At 44.1% G+C, this 23,820-nt stretch overlaps 2 protein-coding genes across 2 annotated transcripts in view; both read right to left on the bottom strand.

The window, feature by feature from the left end:
- Positions 1-489: 489 nt before the first annotated feature.
- LOC147639966 (keratinocyte-associated-like protein) overlaps positions 490-23,820 on the bottom strand; it is a 44,505-nt gene continuing 21,174 nt past the window's right edge. Inside the window, exons 2-5 of the mRNA XM_086775714.1 lie at positions 3,088-3,254; positions 1,820-1,871; positions 1,666-1,732; positions 490-900 (exon numbers count right to left, since the gene is read on the bottom strand). Of these exons, the coding sequence (XP_086631840.1) occupies positions 810-900; positions 1,666-1,732; positions 1,820-1,871; positions 3,088-3,254 (377 nt within the window). The 3' untranslated portion in view covers positions 490-809. The remainder of the gene's footprint in view (positions 901-1,665; positions 1,733-1,819; positions 1,872-3,087; positions 3,255-23,820) is intronic.
- On the bottom strand, positions 10,732-13,927 carry LOC147639967 (uncharacterized). Its single transcript, XM_086775701.1, has 4 exons — positions 12,112-13,927; positions 11,652-11,997; positions 11,384-11,545; positions 10,732-11,260 (listed from the first exon to the last, which is right to left on the bottom strand). Exons 1-4 carry the CDS (start codon positions 13,623-13,625, stop codon positions 10,814-10,816), a joined length of 2,469 nt encoding a protein of 822 aa, XP_086631827.1. The 5' UTR covers positions 13,626-13,927; the 3' UTR covers positions 10,732-10,813.

Raw genomic sequence — 23,820 nt, 5'->3', positions numbered from 1 at the left:
CCAACTCTACATAAGTTCAATAACTATGGTCACCAATTGTGCAATTGTGATGCAAGTGCCCAACTAAAGCATAAGGAAAAGTGCCTGGCAAATTAACGCTTATTTCTCAACTGCAACCTTGAAGTCTATCAAAAGGTTTGGCATAAAAAGAAATCCTGGAGAGTAGCCATCATTATAAAGAAACCTAGAAGGCTTCTTTTTTAGCTCCAAAAAGACGGCAATCTAACACAACATGTACCCTTATGATATAGACACTAATAGTGCAATTGTGATGCAAAATCCCTACCAAAGCATAAGAAAAGTGCCTAGCAAAACATATACATGGCATAAAAGGAATTCTTGAGAGTAGTCCTCATTATCAAGAAACCTAATATCCTTCTTTTTGGCTCCAAAATGGTTGCAATCTACTCTGAAATAAAATGCATTATCTATGGACACTAACTGTGCAATTGTGATGCAAAAGCCCTTCAAAAGATTAAGAAAACTGTATACTTGAAATCCATTGATATTGCGTATTTCTCAGCTGCAGCCTTGAAGCATGTCCAACTACAACTCTTTTGAGGTTCACTTAAAAACCATAGGAGAAAGCAAAGCTCTTGGTACACTATGAAGACTTTAAAGTAGCAGGGTCCTTTCAAAATTACAAAATCGTACGCCAGCAATGGCAGAAAATTCAAGTGTTATATCCACCTCCATATAAATTGCATAGAAAAGGATCCTTGAGAGTAGCCCTCATTATCAAAGAAACTAACTGCCTTCTTATTTGGTCAACTGATGTTGTTAAGAAGATGCCTTAGCAATACCAAGACCTAGAATGCCTTCTTTTTTACTTCTGCCTTTTGATGCATCATGCCTGAGAGCTTGTTTACTTCATAAAGAAGGCCCACCGAAAAGATGAGGCTGCACAGTCAAGACAGCTCTTGTTAGAGCTTCCTGGTTGCATGGAATTGTTAACATTTAAGAAAACTTACATTTAAGAGTGCATGCTAAAGAAAGACCAGTCTGGGTCCTTGAAAAGCACTTTCAATACAAATTGCAATGCAGATCTGTAGATTGAAATTCACTTTCCAGTGTAACATGTGATAAATGGCAACCCGAGGTGCACCATAAGCGGAATTTGTATGAAGATTTCAAAGCAGCATTTTATTTGAAAACATGTACACACGTAACACATATGCATACATGCATGTATGCACAAAAAAGTATGTAAATATGTATGTAGAAACATAACTTGTGCCAAGGATGCGTGCATTTGGTGCGGATGCTGAGGTGGATGAAGCATAGGAGGAATCAAAAAAAGATAAATTTCAAAGTAACATTAAATTTATATATGTGGTGTACATACAACACACATGTGCACGCACCCCTAACACGTATGTATTTAAATGTTGTGTTAGCATGTATGTACGTAAGTATGTATGTATTTTCTTATGTATGTAAAAACGCACCCCTAACACGTATGTATTTAAATGTTTTGTGCTAGCATGTATGTACGTAAGTATGTATGTATTTTCTTATGTATGTAAAAACATAAGTTGTGGGAGGGTGCATGCATCTGCTATAGAAATGCTGAAGTAGATGAAGCCAACTTGTAAACTGAAAGTGTTCCCAATGCAGATAAACAATGGGATAATGAAAAGTACTTTCCACAAGAAAGTGACTCACCATGTAGTCACACATACTCTATGGACGGCGATTGCTGCCACTGCTGCGATGATTTCTGCAATAAATACTGCAAGAAACGTGCATTGAATCTGCTACCATGCCATTCATGTGAGCAGCTTATGCCCATAAAAGAAATAGGAGAAAAAAGGCTTACCAGCTCCCCAACCAGTCCTGCTATTAAGAGACTCCTGCCAATTGCCTATGAACTGCAAATAGTGTGCATCATTGGTCAGGGCTCAGTAAATTTATTTGAAAGAAACATAGTATTGAGCCTTTTTATTGGATGTGGGCAGATCTTGAGTTGGATCCATACGAGCCATATTGAGCCTTATATATACATGGTATATCGTATCATCCCATCCCGTGAATTAACCTTGATATTATGCAAGCTACATTAAAAGAATCCTGATACACGTGAACTGCACCAATATCACATGCACAACATACAATGGTTGTTTTCTATGAAATATGTTGATGCTCACTTCACCTATTCTTGTACCTTGTGTCCTGTATGCATCATTGGTCAAGACTGAAGATAAGAAAGGAAAGTACAAGACAAGGAAAGCACACACGTGAGCTCATAGAAGACCACAGCTAGATAAAATGCCACAAGAGTCAGCCCAACGGACTTAATTCTTGAGGTTGACAATGCATTGACTACACTACCTTAGCTTCCCTACTCTCTCCTTGTGGGCTTCCACCGCTTGTATATAATTCTGGAGCTCTTGATAACTTGCCCCTAAGCTCTAAATTGTCTTTCTACAATTTAAGGACCTAGAGAGAACCCATGCAATTGGTGGAAGCTTGTTGACTTTTGACTGTGCTATAGATGCATTATTGGAGGGCTCTAAGCTGGCATAAACTAGCAAGGGACCTGTCTTGACACTCCTACCCACAACCGAGGCTTAGTCCTCCCAGCTGGAGAGAGTTCAACCAGCTGGGAGAGGGTTGGCTGCCTACCCACAACCGAGGCTTAGTCCCCAGCTGGAGAGAGTTCAATCACCTGGGAGAGGCCTGATCTAAATGCCCAACAAACCCAGCACACACGTACGTGCAAACATGCATGCAGAGATCACACAAGCATGGCAAACGTACAGGATCCCAACAGCCAGCACAGCACCCCAGGATGAAATATAGCTTGGCCAAGCCAGCAGAGTACAAGGCTCATATGTACTGTGAACTCGTGCACCATCACATACACAGGCTCGAGAAAATGGCTGGACTGAGAAAATGGGTGCACAAGCTCACAGTATACTATCAGATGCATACTGAGAAAATGGATGCACAGGCTCACAAAATACTATCAGACGAGCACATATGCATGGCAGAAACACACCTGATAACTGACTTTAAATACATGATAAAATTTGGATAGTCCTATGACAAAAATTTAAAAAAATCCTTGCAAGGAATAGATCTTACTGTCAAAGCGAGGAGAAACAGAAGAGAGCTTATGAAGCCTCCTAGTATGGTGTAAAGCTCTGAAGATGCCAGCTTCTCTTTGTACATTTGTTGAAGTGAGAGAGTGATGATGAAAAGTAGAAAGGAATACAGCATCGAGTTTCCGGCACTTGTCATCTGGCTTCTTGCTGCATGAACCAAACAATCATGCAGTTCCCACACATCAAAGACACATAAAAAACACATCAAAGACATGGCTACCCCTGACCACATAAAAAACTATTCAATGCAGTTCCCAGAACCACCTAATATATACCATAGTCATACAGCAGACAAAGGCCAAAGTGTGATAGAGAGCTCAACACGGAAAAACTAAAGCAGCTTCATGCTCTATGGTTGCAATACACAATAGAAGGTGAGGGCACAAAACCTTTGTTTTTGAATGCTTACCATAAGAAAAATCTGGTGCCAAACACACCTAGAAAAAGAGGAATGGTGTCACCATTTGGCCCCTTCACCAGTCTTGACCAGTGTTTTACACACTATGCGGAACCAAGGAGTGAACAGGGATTTTTCCACAGACGAAATCTGGAGCTTTCACCAACAAAGTTTGGCTTGAAAGATGGTTTCCGAGTAAAAAGCAGCATGTATTTTATTCATCCAAGTGGTTTTATAAGGTTAGTGTGTTCACACATTATTAAAATCTAGCTCGACATATTATTATTTCGGGCATGGACAAGAGGACAAAAGGAGGCACCTTCTTGAAACTTGGGCTACAAGCCTGAGAAAAAAAGCACAAAGTTGATATTTTTGGGTAAAGTTCAACTATTATGGGATAAAAGGGAAAAGCACTGCAAATATAACTGGCTGAGTTCATTAAAAAGGGGCGGGGGTTTCTCTTTAAGGGGGGCACTTCCATCCTCAGCCAAGGCAAGCTCTCTCTCTCTCGCTCTTGCGTAGATCTGTCCGTATAGCAGCCGCCAATAGAAAATTGGCTGTTCAACTCTCTCTCTCTCTCTCTCTCTCTCTCTCTGTCATGCCGTACAGTGGTACAGCAGGCCGTACAGCACTCCCTCTCTCTCTACGCTGGCCATACAGGAGTACAACAGCCATACAGCGCTCTCTTTCTATGTTGGCCGTACAGAGCTTCTGAACTCGATTTTTCAGCAGTCATACAGCAGAAGTACAGCCGTACAAGTCCACACGTGAGGCTTCAAATCAACACCTTTTCTCTCTCCTAGATCTGGCTGATCATCGGGCTGAGCCTGTTCGTGGGCTGTTTTGGGGACTGTTCGACAGCTCTTTGAAGCTGATTGGTTTTGCTGAAACTGTGGAAAAATCCAGATCCAGTGTTATTCACACCCGCACCTTGGTTATTTTGTAAAAAGCTTCTATCTCAATAAAGAAGTACCTACGGGGGGCAAGCCGTTCCAAATCAGTGCGGTGTTTATTGCTAGTTCTTGTGGTTTCCTGCTGTGTTCTCTGTCTGAATACTTTAAGAGTTTTGTCTTTTCTGTTCCGGGTCTCCGCTTCTTATGACAGCGGTATCAGAGCATAGGCTTTTCCAGACTAGACTGTTTTGAAAAGAGCAAAGATTTTGGAAGAGACTCGGAAGATTTTTCTCTTCGCTTCGATACTATGGACAGGCCAGCACTATTGGGATACGACATCAAAACATTGTTCGAGAACATGGCTGCAGAGTTCCAGACGACTCTGGATGCCCAAAAGGTGTTCTATTTAGAGCAGCTAGACAAGCTCCTTGGACAGTTGGCCACACGAGAGTCCTTGCTAAGAAAATATCAACGCTATCCATACGTAGAGACACTATTGTCTGGAAAGGTAGCTCAAGATCCGCCGGTTATGGATATTTTCTGGGATCTAGCCCAAATGTATGTCGAAGATCTTGCAAACTTGGCTTTCAGATATCTCTAGGAGAACGGTGACATTCAACTACAGCCAAATGGTGATCTTCTCGTCCTAAAACTGTCATGTGCATCAGCAATGCCATGGACTTTCTCCCGACTAAATCCAGAAGGGGCAAGCAGATAAAGAACATGAACCAGTAGAGGATGGACATGGAGCAGGACTTGGAGCAAACCTTGATCCAGAGGAGTGCAGTCGGCTGGCTGTAGGAGGTGTCGGCTGAACCAGGGGACAAAGGCAGCAGGCTGCGCATCATGAACAAGAAGACCAGGCGGCTGCGTTAAAAGGAAAAGCATTAAATGCTTTTAGAACTGGCCGACCAACAGTCGGCCAGCTTACACATTGTCCAAGAACACTATAAAAGGCACCAAGTGCTCAATGTCTTAGTCATTCTCTCCCACTAGGGGATTGGATCATAGGAGGTCCCATAGGGGACAGATTTTAGGGTTAACAACCTTTTTATGAAGGCAGCCCATGGCTGTAAAGATATGTACCTTTTTGTATCATAGTATATACTGAATTTCCAGCACTTCTTACTCTCTCTCTCTCTACTCTCTCTCTACCTGCGTTTTTGCATCAGATGGTGCGTTTTTGCATCAGAAGGTTTCCAAGAGTGTTTAGGGCTGAAAGAAGACTACCCAGAGCTTCCGCGCGTTACAAAAACCTCCTGAGCAATACCGAAAACGCACACCGGAGGATTTGGATGAGTAGTCATGCTATGCGAAGAAGTGTTGGGGGTAAAGCTCTCGCTGAGCCCCTTGTCACATATGTAAAGTGTGTACATATAAACACACACACATTATTTTACATGGCAAATTTGGCCCGTGTCCGGCCGGGGACACCCGGACACATGTGAAGACAAAACAGGGTTAGGGTTAGGGTTTACAGAAAGCAAACAGGCGTGGAAACCAAGGAGAGGGAGTGAACACGACTGCTGTATATCTCAATGAATAGAAAAGTAAAGTACAAGCCACATAATAGTGACCCCTAAAGGATAAGTGTTCACATGTCCGGCCATAAATGTGCCGGGTGGACCAAAACACTTATAAACTACATATAAGTGAAAATGAACTAAACTGGGGGAAAAAACCTCCACTAACTGAAGTAAAAAGTGCCCCAGTAACCTACTGATGATCACTAGCACTCCTCTGGGTGCATACACAGCATAAAACCCAACAAACCCCCCTGGAGTGATATGTGATCACTGTACATCATCCACCAAAAGGAAACAAATTCAAAGCATTGCGGAATGCTTCAAATTTCGGACGTGGTAATGCCTTGGTGAAGATGTCTGCCACATTCTGATCTGTAGGACAGTAGATCAGACTGATATCTCCTGCCTGGAGTCTCTCCCGAACAAAATGATAGTGAATCTCAATGTGTTTCGTGCGAGCATGAAACACAGGATTCCTGGCCACAGCAATGGCACTCTGACTATCAGTATAGATAGGTGTAGGCTCCTCCACTGAAATATCCATATCAGTCATAAGACGACGCAGCCAAACACACTCAACAGTAGTAGTGTAGGCTGCTCTGTATTCTGCCTCACAAGATGAAGTGGCCACTGTGGTCTGTTTCTTGCTTAGCCAAGAAATGCATGAAGCGCCAAGGAAGAAACAATTCCCACTAGTGGAATGTCTGGTATCAAAATCACCAGCCCAATCTGAATCACTGTAAGCATGTAACTGCATGTCACCCCCCTCAGGATAAAGCAACCCAAGAGACAAGGTACCCTGCAAATAACGGAATACACGCTTCACAGCTTGCCAATGTGACAACCGTGGGCTGTGCATGAATCTGCTCAACTGAGAGACTGCATACTGAATATCTGGCCTTGTATTACACAAGTAAATGAGGCACCCAACAGCCTGAGCATATGTAGTGGCATCAAAGGAAACACTGTCATCTTGTAGTGACAGTTTCATCCCAGGCTCCATAGGAGTACTAATAGGCTTGCAATCCTGAAATTTAAACTTCTCCAGAAGTTTAGCAACATAACGTGATTGCAACAACCCAATGCCTCTGTTATCCTGCACAAACTGTATGCCCAAATAGTAATGTACAAGGCCCAAGTCAGACATGTCAAATGTCTGTTGCAGTATCTCTTTAAATGCTGCAATTTTGTCATCATTTGATCCCATGAGCAAGAGATCATCCACATAAAGACTGATGACCAGCAGATCTGTCTCTTCTTTCTTCACATACAAAGTGGTCTCTGATGGACTGTTCACAAATCCCTGAGTGAGTAGAAAAGCATCTATTTTTGCATACCAAGCTCGTGGAGCTTGTTTCAAACCATACAAGGCCTTTTTCAGCCTGCATACTTTCCCCTCATGACCATGTTCTGCAAATCCCATGGGCTGAAATACATAAACTTCCTCCTCGAGGTCCCCATGTAGGAATGCAGTCTTTATGTCCAACTGGTGAACAACCCAACCACGATGTGCAGCCAATGCAATGACACACCTAAGTGTCGACATACGGGATGTAGGAGCAAATGTCTCCTCATAATCAATGCCCTTTTTCTGTGCATAGCCCTTTGCAACTAGACGGGCTTTGTACCTGTCAATGGATCCATCTGCATGTCTTTTCAACTTATAGACCCATTTATTACCAATGGCTTTCTTGCCTTTGGGCAGATCAACCAAATCCCATGTTTGATTCTTTTTAATAGAATCAATCTCATCCTGCATGGCTTTGTTCCAATGCACATTATCTCGTGCATCCACAAATGAATCAGGCTCATCATCATCCTGTAAACTGGCTGCCATAACCAGATTCAAATCCATGATGTGTGCATGCTCATTGGTCCTTGTCTCCCTACGAGTACGACCAGCAAGAGGACCCTCTAAATGGCTGTCCTGTAATGTCCTCAAATACCATCTAGGTATATGTCTGACCTGTGGTGCCTGCTGTCCCATATTTGGTTCAACTTCTGGCTGATTTGGCTGCTGAATTTCTGCACCACCTACATCATTTGCTGGCTGTCCAGTACCCTCATGAGTTGGATCACCAACTGTGGAATGAAACTCCATGGGTAGTAGACCTTCAAACACATCATTTTCAGCCTGATTTGCCTCATAACCAGCCATGGATAATTCTGATTTTTCATCAAAAATCACATCCCGACTGATGAATATCTTCCTGGATAGTGGGTCATATAACCTGTAGCCCTTGCTCTCACGGCTGTACCCAACAAAAATGCATTTTGTGGCTTTATCATCAAGCTTCCTCCTCAACTCTTTGGGTATGTGTGCATATGCGAGACACCCAAAGATACGAAAATGCGATACAGAAGGCTTGCGGCCATGCCAAGCCTCAAAAGGAGTGATAGAAACCAATGCCTTTGTGGGACATCGATTTAAAATATGACAAGCACACATTACTGCTTCCACCCAAAAGATATGTGGTAGTCTTTTTGCCTTTAGCATACATCTGGCCATCTCCATGAGTGACCGATTTTTCCTTTCTGCAACCCCATTCTGCTGTGGAGTGTAAGGAGTAGTATACTGATGTTTTATACCTCTACTCTTAAGAAAGGAATTCAGCACATGTGACGTATATTCCCCCCCTCGGTCAGAACGGAGAGTCTTCACCTTGCATCCTGACTCTGTCTTAGCAAGTGCTACAAAGGCCAAAAATGCATCATATACCTGTGATTTCTGTGTCAAAGGATAGACCCAGCATATACGAGAGAAGTCATCAATAAATGTTGCAAAATAAAAGCAACCACCTAATGACTTTGTCTGCATGGGACCACAAAGATCACTGTGTATAAGTTGCAACTTTGCAGTTGCTCTTAGAGCCTGATCACGTGGGAAGGAAAACCTGTGCATTTTTCCCAAAATACATCCTTCACAAATGTGATCTGGAGGCTTCTCCATGAGAGGTAGATCTGTAAACATATTATGTCGCTGCATAAGCATAAGACTACCAAAATTTACATGCCCCATGCGAGCATGCCATAACTCCGCATCAACCATAGCTGGAGTAAGAGTGAATGCATGATAAGCAGACTGATCCACTGGCTGAAATGCATCCAACTCATAAAGTCCATGACATAATGTACCAGTAAGCATCAAGGTCAAGGCATTTGCTTTGTCTCTGACCATGCATTTATCATCATCAAAGTGGACTTGCATTCCACAATGTGCTAAAGAAGAAATGGACAACAAATTCTTCTTTATCCCTGGTACATATAAGGCATCTGTAAGGCGGAGAATGGAGCCATCAATGGCTGTAAGCTGAATCTCCCCAATGCCACACACTGGATATGAAGCATTGTTGGCACACTGAACAGTTTTGCCAACAGGGGCAGGGCCAACATGACTAAACAAATCCCTGCGAGATGTGATATGCTTTGAGGCACCACTATCAAAATACCAAGTACATGCATGCTCTGTCAAACTGAGTGCCTGTGAAGACCAAGAGGCATCATAGCTGCATGTAAAAAAACAGTAATCCCTGTCCTCAACAAAAGAAGCAGTCTCTGGAGGAGCTTTAGGAGCATCATTAACAGACATCCCAGCTTCCTTTGCCTTCTCTTTGGCAATCCTCTTCCTACATTCCGTGATGTAGTGACCTGGCTTCTTACAGTAATGACATTTGCCCTTCTTCTTGGGCTGTCCATCACCTTTCTTGGTATCCTGTGAAGAACCACCATCACCTGAATTTTGATTTGCACTCTTTGGCTGAGATTTCCCTTTCCCCTTTTGACCTGTAGTAAATGCTTGTTCAGCATTTGTGTTCATATTCATATTCTTCCTCATTTGCTCCTCTTGTAGTAAGAGAGCAACAAGTTCCTGATACTTGAGGGGTTCAACAGCATTCCTCATGCTGAGGTTCAAAGAGGTATGGAAAGCCAAGTAAGATCTTGGTAAAGAGTGCAAGATGGTGGACACAAGCTGTGTCTCAGGAATAATCTCATCCACATTGATGAGTTGCTCTCTCAAATCCTGCAGCTTGTTTAAGTGGCTAGACATATCATCTCCTTCATTCATTTTCTGATTTTCCAGCTCTCTTTTCAAAAATGAGATCCTAGCCTCATTACGAGCAGCATACATTTGCTCCAAAGTCACCCATGCATTCTGTGAAGTGCCAGCTGAACGAATATGAGGTATAATGGACCTCTGAACTGACAATGCAATGAGTGACAAAGCTTGTGCATCCCTGGCATCCCATGTCTTTTGAGCATTTGTTCTCTGAACAGGCAATGGCTGTCCTGGAGCCTGTACCTGTTGTCCTCGTCCACGAGCACCCCCTTGAGGAGGAGTCTCTGGAGCCAATGGACCTGGACGTGGTTCATCACCACTAACAAAATCCCAAAGACCTTTTGCCACAAGCACATTTTTCAGCATAAAACTCCACAAGGAGTAGTTCGTGCCAAGGTGGTTCCAAACGTTATGTACTGTACGGATCCGTACGTACTGTACGTTGTTTGGTACGGAAAAAAATTTTAAGGTACGTAAAAATACGTACTATTGGTAAAAATACATAAAATGTCAAAAATTTCAGCCACTTACATTAAATTTCAGTCCATGTCCACATTGACATATAAAACTTTTGAAATAGAGACACAACAAGGTCAAAAACCTACTAATTCAAAAGTGAGAAATTAGAATCACGAAGTCGTCAATCATACTTAATAAGTTAATCGTACTTAATACTTAATACTTATTACTTAAGACAAGTCACATTGTCACAAGTGAGTCGTGACAACTCACAATTCACATCAAGAAATGATGAAATTTGAAAATGAGTCTATGAATAATGACAAAATGTACCATGTCCATACAACACCAAATCAAAACTATGGTAATCCAAATCAAAACTCATCATCCGATGAGGATGATGACCCTGGAGAATCAAGCATATAACCCTCCGTGATGACATTGCCCTCGTCATCATACTCAGGCCCTGTCATCATGGGCACAGGTGGGTGGGCTGCCTCAGATGTCCCTGTCCCTGTCTCTGCATCATCCTGCTGGGTAGTGTGAATGAGGCGAACGGCCTCATTCGCACGTGCTCGAGGAGTCTGAATAGGCAGCTTCCCTCTCCGGGCGCCTCTCCAGCCAGAACTCTCTGCATCTGCAGGTCCCTCATGTAGCTGAATTTTATAAGCTCGGGCTCTCGATCTCGTCACCCGCCTGTCTACACTCTCCAGCTCTCTATGCAGGAGGCAAAGAATCTCGGCCTGCTCATCTCTCAACCGTTGCTCTGCCTCATCAATGGTTGTAGGATCTGGGACCAGCTTGACACGTGTTGGATCCACCTATTCAACGTAAAACCAAAGAGAATGCGGAGTGTCAACGACTCAACTTTTTGTATACTATAGTATAAAAGCTATGTAAATGGGAGGCCAATCCCCACAAGCGAATGAATAGGATAAACTCACCTGTTTTGGGGTGCCCAAAGCATGATAAGCTCGTACGAGCTTCATGTTGGCCCTACAATAGACCAGTCTCTCTAGTTGAGAGGTGCTCAAACGATTGCGTATCTTTGTATGTATGAGCGAGTAAGCGCTCCAGTTGCGCTCACAAGCACCTGCTGAACAATCCTGCACTCCAATTCAAAAAAAGTGCTTCATTCATGTGAGCTCAGCAATTCCCAATAAGCTTCACAAGACTAGTTCATAGTCCATAGTACATACATGATATACATACCTGAGATAGCACTCGCAGAGCTATATCTGTAAGCTGTGGAAGACCCTGTCTTCCATAGTTTTGCCACCAAGTAAGAGGAAGCTTGGTGGCCTCTGGTCTAAGAGCAACAACTCTGGCAAATGAGGGTCCCAAGTTGTTGACCCAACTGCAGAGCTCCGCATCAATCTCCAATTGCTGCTCCACATCATACATACTATTAATGTATCTATCTCGTAAGGTGAGCAGCTCCCTATCATGAAAGAGAAGTGGCGTCTTGTAGAAAGGATGGAGGAATGCAGCCATCCCATGAATGGGGCGACTCATATACCCCCATCGATAATCCACAATAGCCAATATATCATCTCGGCTGCAAGAGTAAAATAAACAGAGAAGTAGAGCAATTAGTAAGTCAAGACTCAAGACTCAAGAATCAAGAATCAAGATTCTGTAATCGGCCATCAAGAATCAAGATTTTACTTACCAATTCTGTGTCAGGGACGTACAGGCTGCAATATGACTCTTCATCTGCATGAAGAGGTGGTACACTAAGCCCAAAGTGGAGCCCTCCATGTCTGTGACTCGCAGAAGTACAAATACTGGCTGCAAACCCACCAAGAGAGTTTGCACATCCGTCCAGAGGGTCTCATCCAGTATCCGTCTCTGTATGTATTTGGTGGGCTCTGTCTGTGAATGATACATATCTCTCCACTTTGGATCCACAACTGTCTGTAATAGTGGATCTCTCAATTTGAAAAGCCTGTGTAGCACCAAATACATATAGGCAAATCTTGTCTTGGATGGCCGCACCATATCTATGTTGCTGTGGCTCCTAAAGATAGCCAATGCCTGCTGCTTCTTTCTGAAGAATGTAGTGATCTTCGTGGCATCAGAAACTGTGGGTTGCACCCAACTCAGCTTGCCTATGTCCTCCATAAGCAAATCAAGGCAATGGGCTGCACAGGGAGTCCACACAATGCGAGGAAACTCCGCCTCCACCATGTCTCCCATTGCCTTGCAATTAGCAGCATTGTCTGTTACAACCTGCACCACATTCTCTGGACCAACTTCAACAATTGCCTGGCGAATGTGCTGATAGATACTCTCAGCAGTGATGCGTTCGCCTGCCTTCCCAGCATCCACAGCGCGTAAGAAATACGTACCAAGACATGAAGAGACAAGAATATTGATGATGTGTCGTCGCCGTGTGTCACTCCAGCCATCTGAAATGATAGTGCAACCAAATTGTTGCCAACCTGCTTTCACTGGCACCAATGCCTTGTCTATCAAGGCCTTTTGCTCATCAAGCATCGTGGTGCGCATCTTTTTGTACTCAAGCCCTGACCATGACTCCGTGTGTCCAACCTGGGCTATAGCTCTGACCATCCTCTTCCATTGGTCAGTCCTCAAAACATTGAAGGAGATATTGCACTCTATGAGAGTGCGAGCAATCTCCATCTCAGCCACCTTTTGCCTTTCTTTGACCCAAGACTGTGCATGCACACGAGAAGGCAAGGTGGTTTGCCTTTCCGTATATGTATCACCCTCATTCTCATCTTGCATGACCGAAGGCCTCTTTCTCGCACACGATGCCTGCTCAGAAGAGGCAGGCTGAGATTCATCAACCTGCGTGGATGGACCAGCCAAGTCCCCAAGAAGAGCATCATGAAGTGCATCCTGTGTCTCTTGTGTGCCTCTTCCTCTTCCAGCTGCCCCCATTGCAGGGAAATTTTCAGCAATCAACTGATCTCTCAATGCTTGTGGCACTCTCTTGCACCCTGCACAATTGTTGGTGGTGCCAATGCCTGTGAGGTGCTTGATGACACGAGTAATTGTACTCGTGAGGGTGAAATTGCAGTACTTGCACTGCCATTGTCGAGTGCCACTACCTGCCTGCCCTGGAGTAGTCACAATGCGAATGACGTTTGTGTGCTCCTTCCAGTATGGGTTCTCTCGCTTCGGCATGATTGCTCTGACAAATTCAATGCACAATGCCATACAATTTCAATCAGGATTCAGCAATCGTGCAATGCATAATATTTAGTGGGCAGCTCAGGTAAGAGTGAGAGTGAGAGTGAGAGGGAGAGGGAGAGAGAGATTGAGAGCTAAGTGCATGGTCCACAGATGGTGGCCTGAGGTTCTGAGAGAGAGAGAGAGTTATGTTGCTGCCTTGGGGGCCTGAGCAAGGGTGGGTGGGAAAAGGGCGCCGACAGCAGATTCGCAGAAGAACACGGTGGATACAGCACCACAGAAGGGCGCCGACAGCAGATTCGCAGAAGAACACGGTGGATACAGCACCACAGAACATGGCTGAGCAACAAAGGGACTTGGGAGGGTGGGTGGGAAAAGGACGCCGACAGCAGATTCGCAGAAGAACACGGTGGATACAGCACCACAGAACATGGCTGAGCAACAAAGGGACTTGGGAGGGCGGTGGCAACAAAGGGGGGTGAGAGCAGAAGAACACAGAAGCAAATGGGAAGGCCTGGGGAGAGAGAGAGAGACTGTACCGGAAGGTGAAGCAAACGGAAGGCCTGGAGACTCGGACGGGGAGAGAGAGAGAGAGAGAGAGAGAGAGAGAGAGAGAGAGACTGTACCGGAAGGTGTGCGAGGCTCGAGCGCTGGCGACTGTACGAAGCGACGAGTCCAGGTGCTGTCGTCGGCTGGCGGCAGTACGGATCGGCGAAACCCAAAAAGAATGCGAAACCCCAAACAAAAAGCCTATCGCAGGTGCCAGGCGATCAACGAAAACCCCACCCAAAAAAAAAATTCCACACGTACGGATCGATCCGTACGTACGGATCTCCGTACTGTACGGATGTACGGTACGGAATGCATCCGTACGTACGTTTTGATCCAACCTTGGTTCGTGCCATCCAATTTGTCTTCCTTAGACAAATATGTGAATACATCACTTTGCTGTTGATTTGCCATTATGCTTTACGCACAATGTTGTACCTGTTTACCAAAAAACCCAATAGCAAAAACCCTGATAACAACTGTACTCCACTGAATACAGTTCACCCAAATCTGCCTGCACTCTCAATCCTCTGAATGTGCAGCTTAATGCACCAATGATTGAGTAGAGCAGCAAATGGCGTACACAATGCCAAAATGCCCCAAAAATGCCCAAATTTGCTGCACCCAAACTGTGCAAAAAACCTGTATATTTTCTTGCTAGAAAAACTGCCTGTTGTGCCTGTATATTTTCACAGAGAAAATAAAAATGCCCAAAAATTGAATTTTAATGCTTACCACCGAATGACTGTGTAGGTTGTGTTATTTCTGCAGGTACAGTCTTCAAATACACAGCACTGAATGCTGCACTGAAAGTACACAGTGCACGTTTCTCTGTGCAGGTGACCAAAAAAAAAAAAACGCTGACTGTACAGAAGCTAGTCGAAGGCGGCGCTGTACTCAGCTGGTACTGTATTGAAGCGCAGGTGACAGTCGGCGTATGACTGCGCAGGACTGTACGGTGGCTGGTACACGTGCGTTGAAGGCGGCGCGCTGTACCCGACTGAAGGACACGTGTAGTAGCTGTAGGCGGCGTACTATAGTACCCGTCTGAAGGCAACCGATTACGGGCAGCAGGCGTAGAGTCTATCTGACGGCGCACAGGTGTACAGGCTGAAGGCGAACTGGAGGCGACTAGGCACGGGCAGGTGGCGCACACGTATAGCTCAAGGCGGCGCAGGCTTGGTGTACGGGCAGCATATGCTGAAGCCGGCGCTTGACTGAATGTGCGTATACTGTACGGGCAGCAGCAACAAATGTACGGGTAGTGTTGAGCAGAGCTTCAATGGCTCTGATACCAATTGAAGACAAAACAGGGTTAGGGTTAGGGTTTACAGAAAGCAAACAGGCGTGGAAACCAAGGAGAGGGAGTGAACACGACTGCTGTATATCTCAATGAATAGAAAAGTAAAGTACAAGCCACATAATAGTGACCCCTAAAGGATAAGTGTTCACATGTCTGGCCATAAATGTGCCGGGTGGACCAAAACACTTATAAACTACATATAAGTGAAAATGAACTAAACTGGGGAAAAAAACCTCCACTAACTGAAGTAAAAAGTGCCCCAGTAACCTACTGATGATCACTAGCACTCCTCTGGGTGCATACACAGCATAAAACCCAACAACATGTGTACCCTAAGTTTTAATAAAACTAAAGTAGTGAGTAAGTTAGAGATATACTCACGTTGAAATCTGCAGGGAGTCGACTTCTTCTTCTCTTCTCTGTGTGGTGCTCAAACCAGCTCGAACCCTCACACATTCTTACCGACACACTCTTCTCTACACCCTCTGGCCTCTACAAACTGGTATCAGAGCCATCTCCGCTCGTCGCTCGCGAGCTCCAGGAACAGGAACAGGCAAATTCGTTTTTGCTGTTTTTTCACTATAATTTTGCAATTTTTTTTCCTGAATCGACATTGGAGCTTACGATAAGTGTAAGCAACTTTTCCGCTGCTGTGTAAGAGATTTCGGTGAGATTTTTCGCAAAATTTTTCCCTGGCGAGAAATTTCAGTTTTGGGCATTCTTCTTGCAGCTCATTGCTGACCTTTGGGGAAGCATTCTAGACGCTATTTCAAGTGTTTTTCAAGCTGAAAACAGGAAATTTCAGCAAACATTTGAAAGCGTTTTATAGGGAAAAGCAGGTGACAGGTAGCAGGTGACAGGTAACAGGTGTTATAAGCTGAAAAACAGTAAATTTCAGCAACATGGCTTCATCATCTGAGCTCAAGAATCTCTTTGAGATTCGAAAATTTGATGGGCAGGTCTTTGACTTGTGGAAGGAGCGCATTGTAGGCGTACTCTTTCTGAAAGAGTGTGATACGCCAATTGAGGGTACAAAACCGGACACAATGTCAGATGCAGATTGGAATAGGCTGAATAAGAAAGCTGTTACGTATATAAAGATGGCTCTGTCAGATGATATTCTGACAGAACTCAAGGGTCTTGATAAAGCTTCTGACATTTGGAAGAAGCTCAAGGCTACTTATGAGAATGCCACGCCAGTTAATCAGGTTCACTTGATGAGGAAGCTGGTGAATATGCAACTGGATGAATCTAAGTCAGCATCCGAGCATCTGAGTGTGTTTACAGGTATCCTGAGCTAGCTTCAAGACACAGGTCTTCCTCCATTTGATGATAAGCTGAAAGCTATCTTCTTGTTGATGACACTACTCGACTCGTGGGAGACACTAGTTGTCTCATTAAGTAACTCCTCTTCGTTGAGCTATGGAGTCAGGGGCTCTATTCTCAATGAAGAAATAAGAAGGAAAACAAGTGGTGAGTCAGGTGGTGCCTACCAAGTTAGAGGAAGAAGCAAGAATGCTGAAGGTTCCTCTAACAGGGCAAGGAGTAAGAGCAAGGGGAAGGAAAAGAAAGACTTTGAGGTTACTTGTTATCAATGTGGCAGAAAAGGGCATAAAAAGCCCGACTGCAGGTTCTTTAAGAAGGAGCAAGAGAGGAAAAAGGACTGGCAGGGCAAGAACAAGAAAGATGAGAAGAAGGATGCGAAAGAAAAACCATCCTCTGAGGCTGAAAAAGCCAATGTTGCCTCTAGTGTCGTTATCACTGAGTTGTCAGACACAGAGGACATACTTGTTGCATCAGATTCTGTTGAGTCATGTGCTAGTGATGTCAAATGTGACTTGCACATTGACAAAAAGGATGTCATAGATGCTTTGCTGACCACCCATGATGAGATGCCTCAATCATGGATTGTTGATTCAGGGGCTTCGTTCCATGTAACTCCAAATGCGGATGCATTTGCCTCGTATACTCCAGGCCCATGCGGTAAAGTGTTCCTTGGGGACAATCATGCATGCAATATAGAGGGCAAAGGGACTATACAGTTGGTCCTTGAGAATGGGCAGGAGCTGCAACTCCATGATGTCAGATATGTTCCTGGCATCAAAAAGAGTTTGCTATCAGTGGGTCAGCTGGATGCATGTGGTTTCTCTACCACATTTGGCAGTGGCATGTGGAAGATGCACAAGGGTGTTATGCTTGTAGCCAAAGGCAGCAAAAGAGGCACACTATACTACTTGCATTCAAAGGTTATCTCTGGAAAGTGTCTTGCTATTGCGGATGTGAAGTCTCACATGGAACTTTGGCACAAGAGGCTTGGTCATATGAGCCACAAGGGCTTACAGGTACTCTCTTCTGTTAAGAGAGTTGATGTAAAGAAATCTCATCTTGATTTTTGTCTTGACTGTATTTTTGGAAAGCAAGTAAAACGTTCTTACTACTCTGGTGTGCGAAGAAAGTCTCAAACACTTGATTTGGTTCATTCTGATGTGTGTTCTATGCGTGTGAAAACATATGGTGGTATGAAATATTTTATCACTTTTGTTGATGATGCATCTCGAAAGTTGTGGGCATATCCCTTGAAACATAAGGATGAGGCCTTAGATGCATTTAAAAGGTACTATGCCTATGTGAGTACTCAAACAGGTAAGAAACTAAAGTGCTTGAGAACTGACAATGGGACAGAGTATGTATCTAAAGCGTTTAACGAGTTTTGTGAGAAGCAGGGAATTAAGAGGGATCTCACAGCTCCTTATAATCCCCCTTCGAATGGGGTGGCCGAGAGGGTAAATCATACGTTATGTGAGCGAGTCCGTTGCATGCTGTCCACTGCTAATCTCCCTCAGCAGTTCTGGGGAGAAGCATTGAAAACCGCGGTTCATATATGCAACAGGTCTCCTAATCATGCGTTAGAGAATGGCATCCCTGAGGAGGTTTGGTCTGGCAAACCGGCCTCATATGACCATTTGAAAGTGTTGTGCTTATTCCAGTACAGAAGAGGTCCAAGCTGAAATGAAGGAGAAATGGGCTATAGAGTGTGGGATCCTCTATCTCGAAAGATTATTCGCAGCCGAGATGTAATATTCAATGAGACCGAACTGTTAAATAACTCTGTTTCACGCAATGAGGACAAGAAAAGAGTTAAGTTTGAGTCCATTTTGCCACCAGTAGTGACTGAAAATCAGCAAATGGCTGATGAAGAGCCTGTTGTCTTTGAGCCAGAAGATAATGGACAGCCAATAGACATGTATGGCAACAGGCAGGGGGCTGAAAATCTACCTGCAAATGATGGACAGCCGGCTGAAAATGGGGAAAATCAGCCCCATGATGCTTTGGAAAACATTCCACCTGATGTGGATCCTATGCCTGTCAATGTAGATCATTGGGTGAGGCGGTCCACACGTGTTAGAAGGGCTCCTCAAAGGTTTACGCCTTCTCTTGATTACATTATGCTGTCAGATGAGGGTGAGCCTTTTTCGTATAAGGAAGCCCAATCATGTGATAAACAGAAACAGTGGGAGCTTGCCATGCAAGAGGAAATGAAGTCATTGTTACAAAATGACACTTGGGATTTGCTTTGCTTGCCTAAGGGTAAGAAGGCAATTCCAAACAAATGGGTTTATAAAGTCAAGTGTGTTGATGGAAAACCCAAGCACAAGGCAAGACTTGTAGCAAAAGGGTACAAGCAGGAAGAGGGCATTGACTTCCAGGAAGTGTTCTCTCCTGTTGTGAAAATGACTACTATAAGAGTCTTACTTGCCTTGGTGGCTTCATTGGATCTTGAGCTAGATCAAATGGACATCAAAACTGCTTTCTTGCATGGTGATATAGAGGAAGAGCTGTATATGAAACAGCCAAAAGGCTTTGTACAGTCTGGGAAAGAACATCTTGTATGCAAACTTAAAAGGAGTCTCTATGGCTTGAAACAAGCACCCAGACAATGGTACAAAAAGTTTGATGCCTTTATGCTCTCACAAGGTTTTCAACGAAGTGATAGTGATCACTGCTTGTATACCAAGAGGGCTGATGATGACAGTCTCATTATCTTGGTACTTTATGTGGATGATATGTTACTTGCCGCGCAAAGGGCATTGAAGCTCTGAAACAACTAAAGACACAGCTGAATTCATTCTTTTCTATGAAAGACTCAGGCAATGCTGAGCACATCTTGGGCATGCGTATCAAAAGGGATAGAAAGAGAAAGCTTCTCTTCTTGTCTCAAGAAAAGTACATTAAAAAGGTACTTGACAGGTTCAATATGTCTAATGCTAAGCCATATGGAGTGCCATTGCCTCCTCATGTTTAAGCTTAGCAAGAGAGACAGCCCAAAAGATGATGCAAGCATTAATGCTATGCGGGATGTACCGTATGCTTCAGCTTGTGGTTCATTGATGTATGCTATGATCACGACTCGTATGGACATTGCTTATGCAGTGGGAGTTGTAAGCAGATACATGGCAAATCCAGGCAAGTCACATTGGGAAGCAGTGAAATACATCTTACGCTACTTGAAGGGTAGCGTGGATAAATGCTTATGCTTTGGTGAAGGGTCCATGCATCTAGAGGGGTATTGTGATGCAGACATGGCAGGTGATATTGATACTCGCAAGTCCACTAGCGGGTATGTGTTTACATTGGCTGGTGGTGCAATTTCATGGTGTTCCAGGCTCCAAAGGATAGTTGCACTATCCACTACTGAGGTTGAATATATTTCAGCCACAGAGGCCTCGAAAGAGGCCATTTGGCTTGGCAGACTAGTCACTGAGTTGGGATTGCAGCAGCACATGCCAGTCATCTATTGTGATAGCCAGAGTGCCATTCATCTGGCTAAGAATGCCATGTTCCATGCGCGTACAAAGCACATTGATGTGCGCTATCACTTTATCAGACAAGTGATAGACGATGGTCTAGTCACATTGACTAAGATCAAAACGCAAGAAAATCCCTCAGATGTATTGACAAAGAGCCTCGCCAAGTCATCGCATGAGCATTGCCTTGATTTGGTGGGAGTCAGATGATTCACACACACACACTTCTACAAGATCGCTCAACAAGATCTTTAAGTGGGAGGTTGTTGGGGGTAAAGCTCTTGCTGAGCCCCTTGTCACATATGTAAAGTGTGTACATATAAACACACACACACATTATTTTACATGGCCAAATTGGCCCGTGTCCGACCGGGGACGCCCGGACACATGCGTACCCTAAGTTTTAATAAAACTAAAGTAGTGAGTAAGTTAGAGATATACTCACGTTGAAATCTGCAGGGAGTCGACTTCTTCTTCTCTTCTCTGTGTGGTGTTCAAACCTGCTCGAACCCTCACACATTCTCACCGACACACTCTTCTCTACACCCTCTGGCCTCTACAAGAAGAGACCTCGCTTGCCTGCTGTGACGTCTCCTGAGGAGACGCAGAAGCCTGAAGATCCTCACCCAGCACCTCTTGAGTATGAGGAAGGATGGGCACGTCGAACGAAACCCCGAGCTACTGTGAAACGGCAGCCTACATGTACTGATTGCAGAGCCGAAGGTAACATGACAATCTTCTATCTCTAACCAAAGATCACGCATTATGACAATGCTGAAGCTTCATTTGAATTTTAGATTAGCAAATCTCAACCTCACATCAAGGTGTAAAATTTTAATACAAGGATGCTAGTTTCTCTTACACTTCAGCGGTGTATTTTTGCCAATATCCTTTTTATCAACTACGTATTTTTGGCTTTGTACATGCAAGAAATAACTATATGTTCAATTTTGGTTGAATATATATACTTTCTGTCACCAGCCTGGACATTTCCCAGTCTGAAAGGGGTCTGGTGGACTCCAGGATGTTTAAATATTTGGAAAGTACAAGCTTTGGGAATGGGGGATTATCCTAGAATACAAAGGACCACACTCCTAAAATTTAGGAGAGTTGCTATTTTTGGCCCGACTCCGATGGAAATTCTGTTCGCGTCATTACATCTGGAATTGAGCAGATACCAAGAGTTGGCAAAGTGCCTATGACAGAATGTCTACCAGTTGGGATATTTTTAGAGGTAAAGATTATGGAAGGACCCATCTCTTAGATTGGGACATGTGGCAAGAAAGTGGACCAAAGTGAGACAAGTGGCCTGACACTTGTTAGAAAGTGGATCAAAGTGAGACAAGTGGCCTCACACTTGTCACTTCAGCTATTGTGTGGCTCTCCACTTGTCATTGTAGCCTTCTCTTGCCATTTTAGCTCATGGGAGGCCCAAATCTATAAATTGGAGCCCTCTCTCTTCATTAATGGAGGCTCTCTTGCTGCACACTAGCCTCTACCACCATTACAGGTTGCCCTAATGATGGCTACTCTCTTTCTCTCTCTTGAAGGCTGCCCATGAAGAATACCGGCTGTTGGGGACTCTTTTGGAGGCTTCCATCGCGAAGAAATACTGAAGGCAAGGGTATTTAATCATTTATTATGATTTCTAGCCATTGTACTTGTTGTACTAGCATTTGTACTTGCTATACTTGCCGTACCAACCCTTGTACTAGCTGTACCAGCTTCTATACTTGCTGTACCACCCATTGTATCGGTTGTACCAGCTTCTGTACTTGCCGTACCTACTGTACCAACCACCGTACCGGCTGTACCAACCACTGTACCTGCTGTACCAACCAGTGTACCGACTATACCAGCCATTGTACCTATTGTACCGGCTGAATGGAGAGTTTTACTTGATTCATAACCTTTCTATTGCATGAAGACCCGTGGTTTTTAGGGAAGAATCAGTACCCACACGGAGGTATATGGATTATATTGTTGGCTCGGCATTTCTACAGCCTATGTTCCGGCTTGGTTGCCTCGTGTTGGGCTGTGTTATGGCATTTGTATATGGATAATCCGGCATCTCCCGTGGGGAGAGTAAGGCCCTCAAAGCTTGTACATGATATTATTCTCCTTGGGTAATAAAATACTCCAAGGGGGGGGTCGGCCCATTCCGGCCTCTATGCGGTGTCACGTGTGCAAGCTCCATTTTCAGCATTTGTGGATGTTTTGTCCAGCTTTTATGTTTTATGCAAAGTGATGATGGATATGTGTTAAGGCTGTGGCCATGTTTAAGTGTTTTAATATGCATTGATGGTATCAACAAGTGTGTCAAAGGCCCTAGTCCCCCGAGCACTCGCGGCCGCGAGTGCATGAGTTACATTGGTATCAGAGCATAGGCTTTCTTGGAAGCAGAGGCTTCTTTCTATCAATAAGAAAGAGAAAAGATCTCAAGTGGGGACCACACTTACCATCATTGCTATTAAGCATGGCCAACCACTTCAGAGCCTATGAGGCAAGAGCATGAGCAATAGACAGCTTGGTCTAAGGATTTATGAATTCACAAAATTTATCTTGGAAGTATGGAGTTGGCTTTATGTGCACACGTTTAGCACTCTTCCCATACGGATATTGTGGATTATATTATCAAGCTTACAGGCAAGCTATATGGAGATATATCTCAGGATATCTTAAGGATAAGGTGAGGAGATATTTCTTTTGGCTTCATGACCAACCTGGCAAAGAAAAGCTAAGTATACTTTGAGTTTGCAAAGTTAGTGCTTTTGCTATGAATTGTTTTTGATGTTCACTAACCCTTGTATAGCCATGCAAGGAGAAAGCTGGTGCTGTTTGCCTTGAGATGGTTTCAGGGAAACATTGTTTATGGCTCTCTTTATTGGGATGGATTATATCTATGGAGATTTCTTTCTTGGACGAGATTTATATAAATATTGGGCTTAACAGGCAATTTCTATGGACGAATCTGTCAGAGTTTATAGAGAAGAAATCTTTGGATATCTCATGGATATGATGCTTTTATGGATAAAGTCCACCTCTACTCCAAGGTGTGTGGTTAGCACAGAGTGGATGAGGCCTATCTAGAGGCTTTTCAGTTGCGGTCAACTGATTAGAAGCCGGGGGGGATGTCACAAACCCCTATATTCTAGGGACATGCGGATGCATGTCAGGCCTAGAAACATGCGGATGCATGTATGTATTATATCTGGGCATGTGTATGGATCATATGAGTGGATGCATATGAGTCCAAGGACATGGCAGGACATTTGTGGACTTTCGGACGGTGCCCGTGTGGATTCCGGCCATGCACACATGGTGTGTTATATGATGGCAGGCGGAGTATTTTCAAGTAGCAGAAATGCTTATGGAACTCCAGGTTATCTATGCCTGCGAGTGATTGTTTTATCTTGTTACTTGAGCCCACCTCTCATCCAAGGTGTGTGGTCAGAGTACCAACACGGAGTGCAAGTGGTAAAGTGGACATGACGGGACTTATGTCTATGCCAAGGGTCATGTGGACCGATGTCTTGTTGGCAGGAGACTTATTTTGTCTCGCCCA

The sequence above is a fragment of the Cibotium barometz genome, chromosome 3 (genome assembly GCF_041138505.1).
Source record: "Cibotium barometz isolate CiBa-2024 chromosome 3, ASM4113850v1, whole genome shotgun sequence".
In the NCBI taxonomy this organism is placed as follows: Eukaryota; Viridiplantae; Streptophyta; class Polypodiopsida; order Cyatheales; family Cibotiaceae; genus Cibotium; species Cibotium barometz.
This window is presented reverse-complemented; position numbering and strand designations above follow the sequence as displayed.

Bases quoted from the DNA above. Each gene is read 5' to 3' on its own strand.
- LOC147639967 (XM_086775701.1), bottom strand. From the start codon at position 13,625: ATGGCATTGTGCATTGAATTTGTCAGAGCAATCATGCCGAAGCGAGAG. The intron at 11,998-12,111 runs GTAAGTAAAATC...TTACTCTTGCAG, and splicing joins ACGTCCCTGACACAGAATTG to CCGAGATGATATATTGGCTA. The intron at 11,261-11,383 runs GTGAGTTTATCC...TACGTTGAATAG, and splicing joins CTTTGGGCACCCCAAAACAG to GTGGATCCAACACGTGTCAA.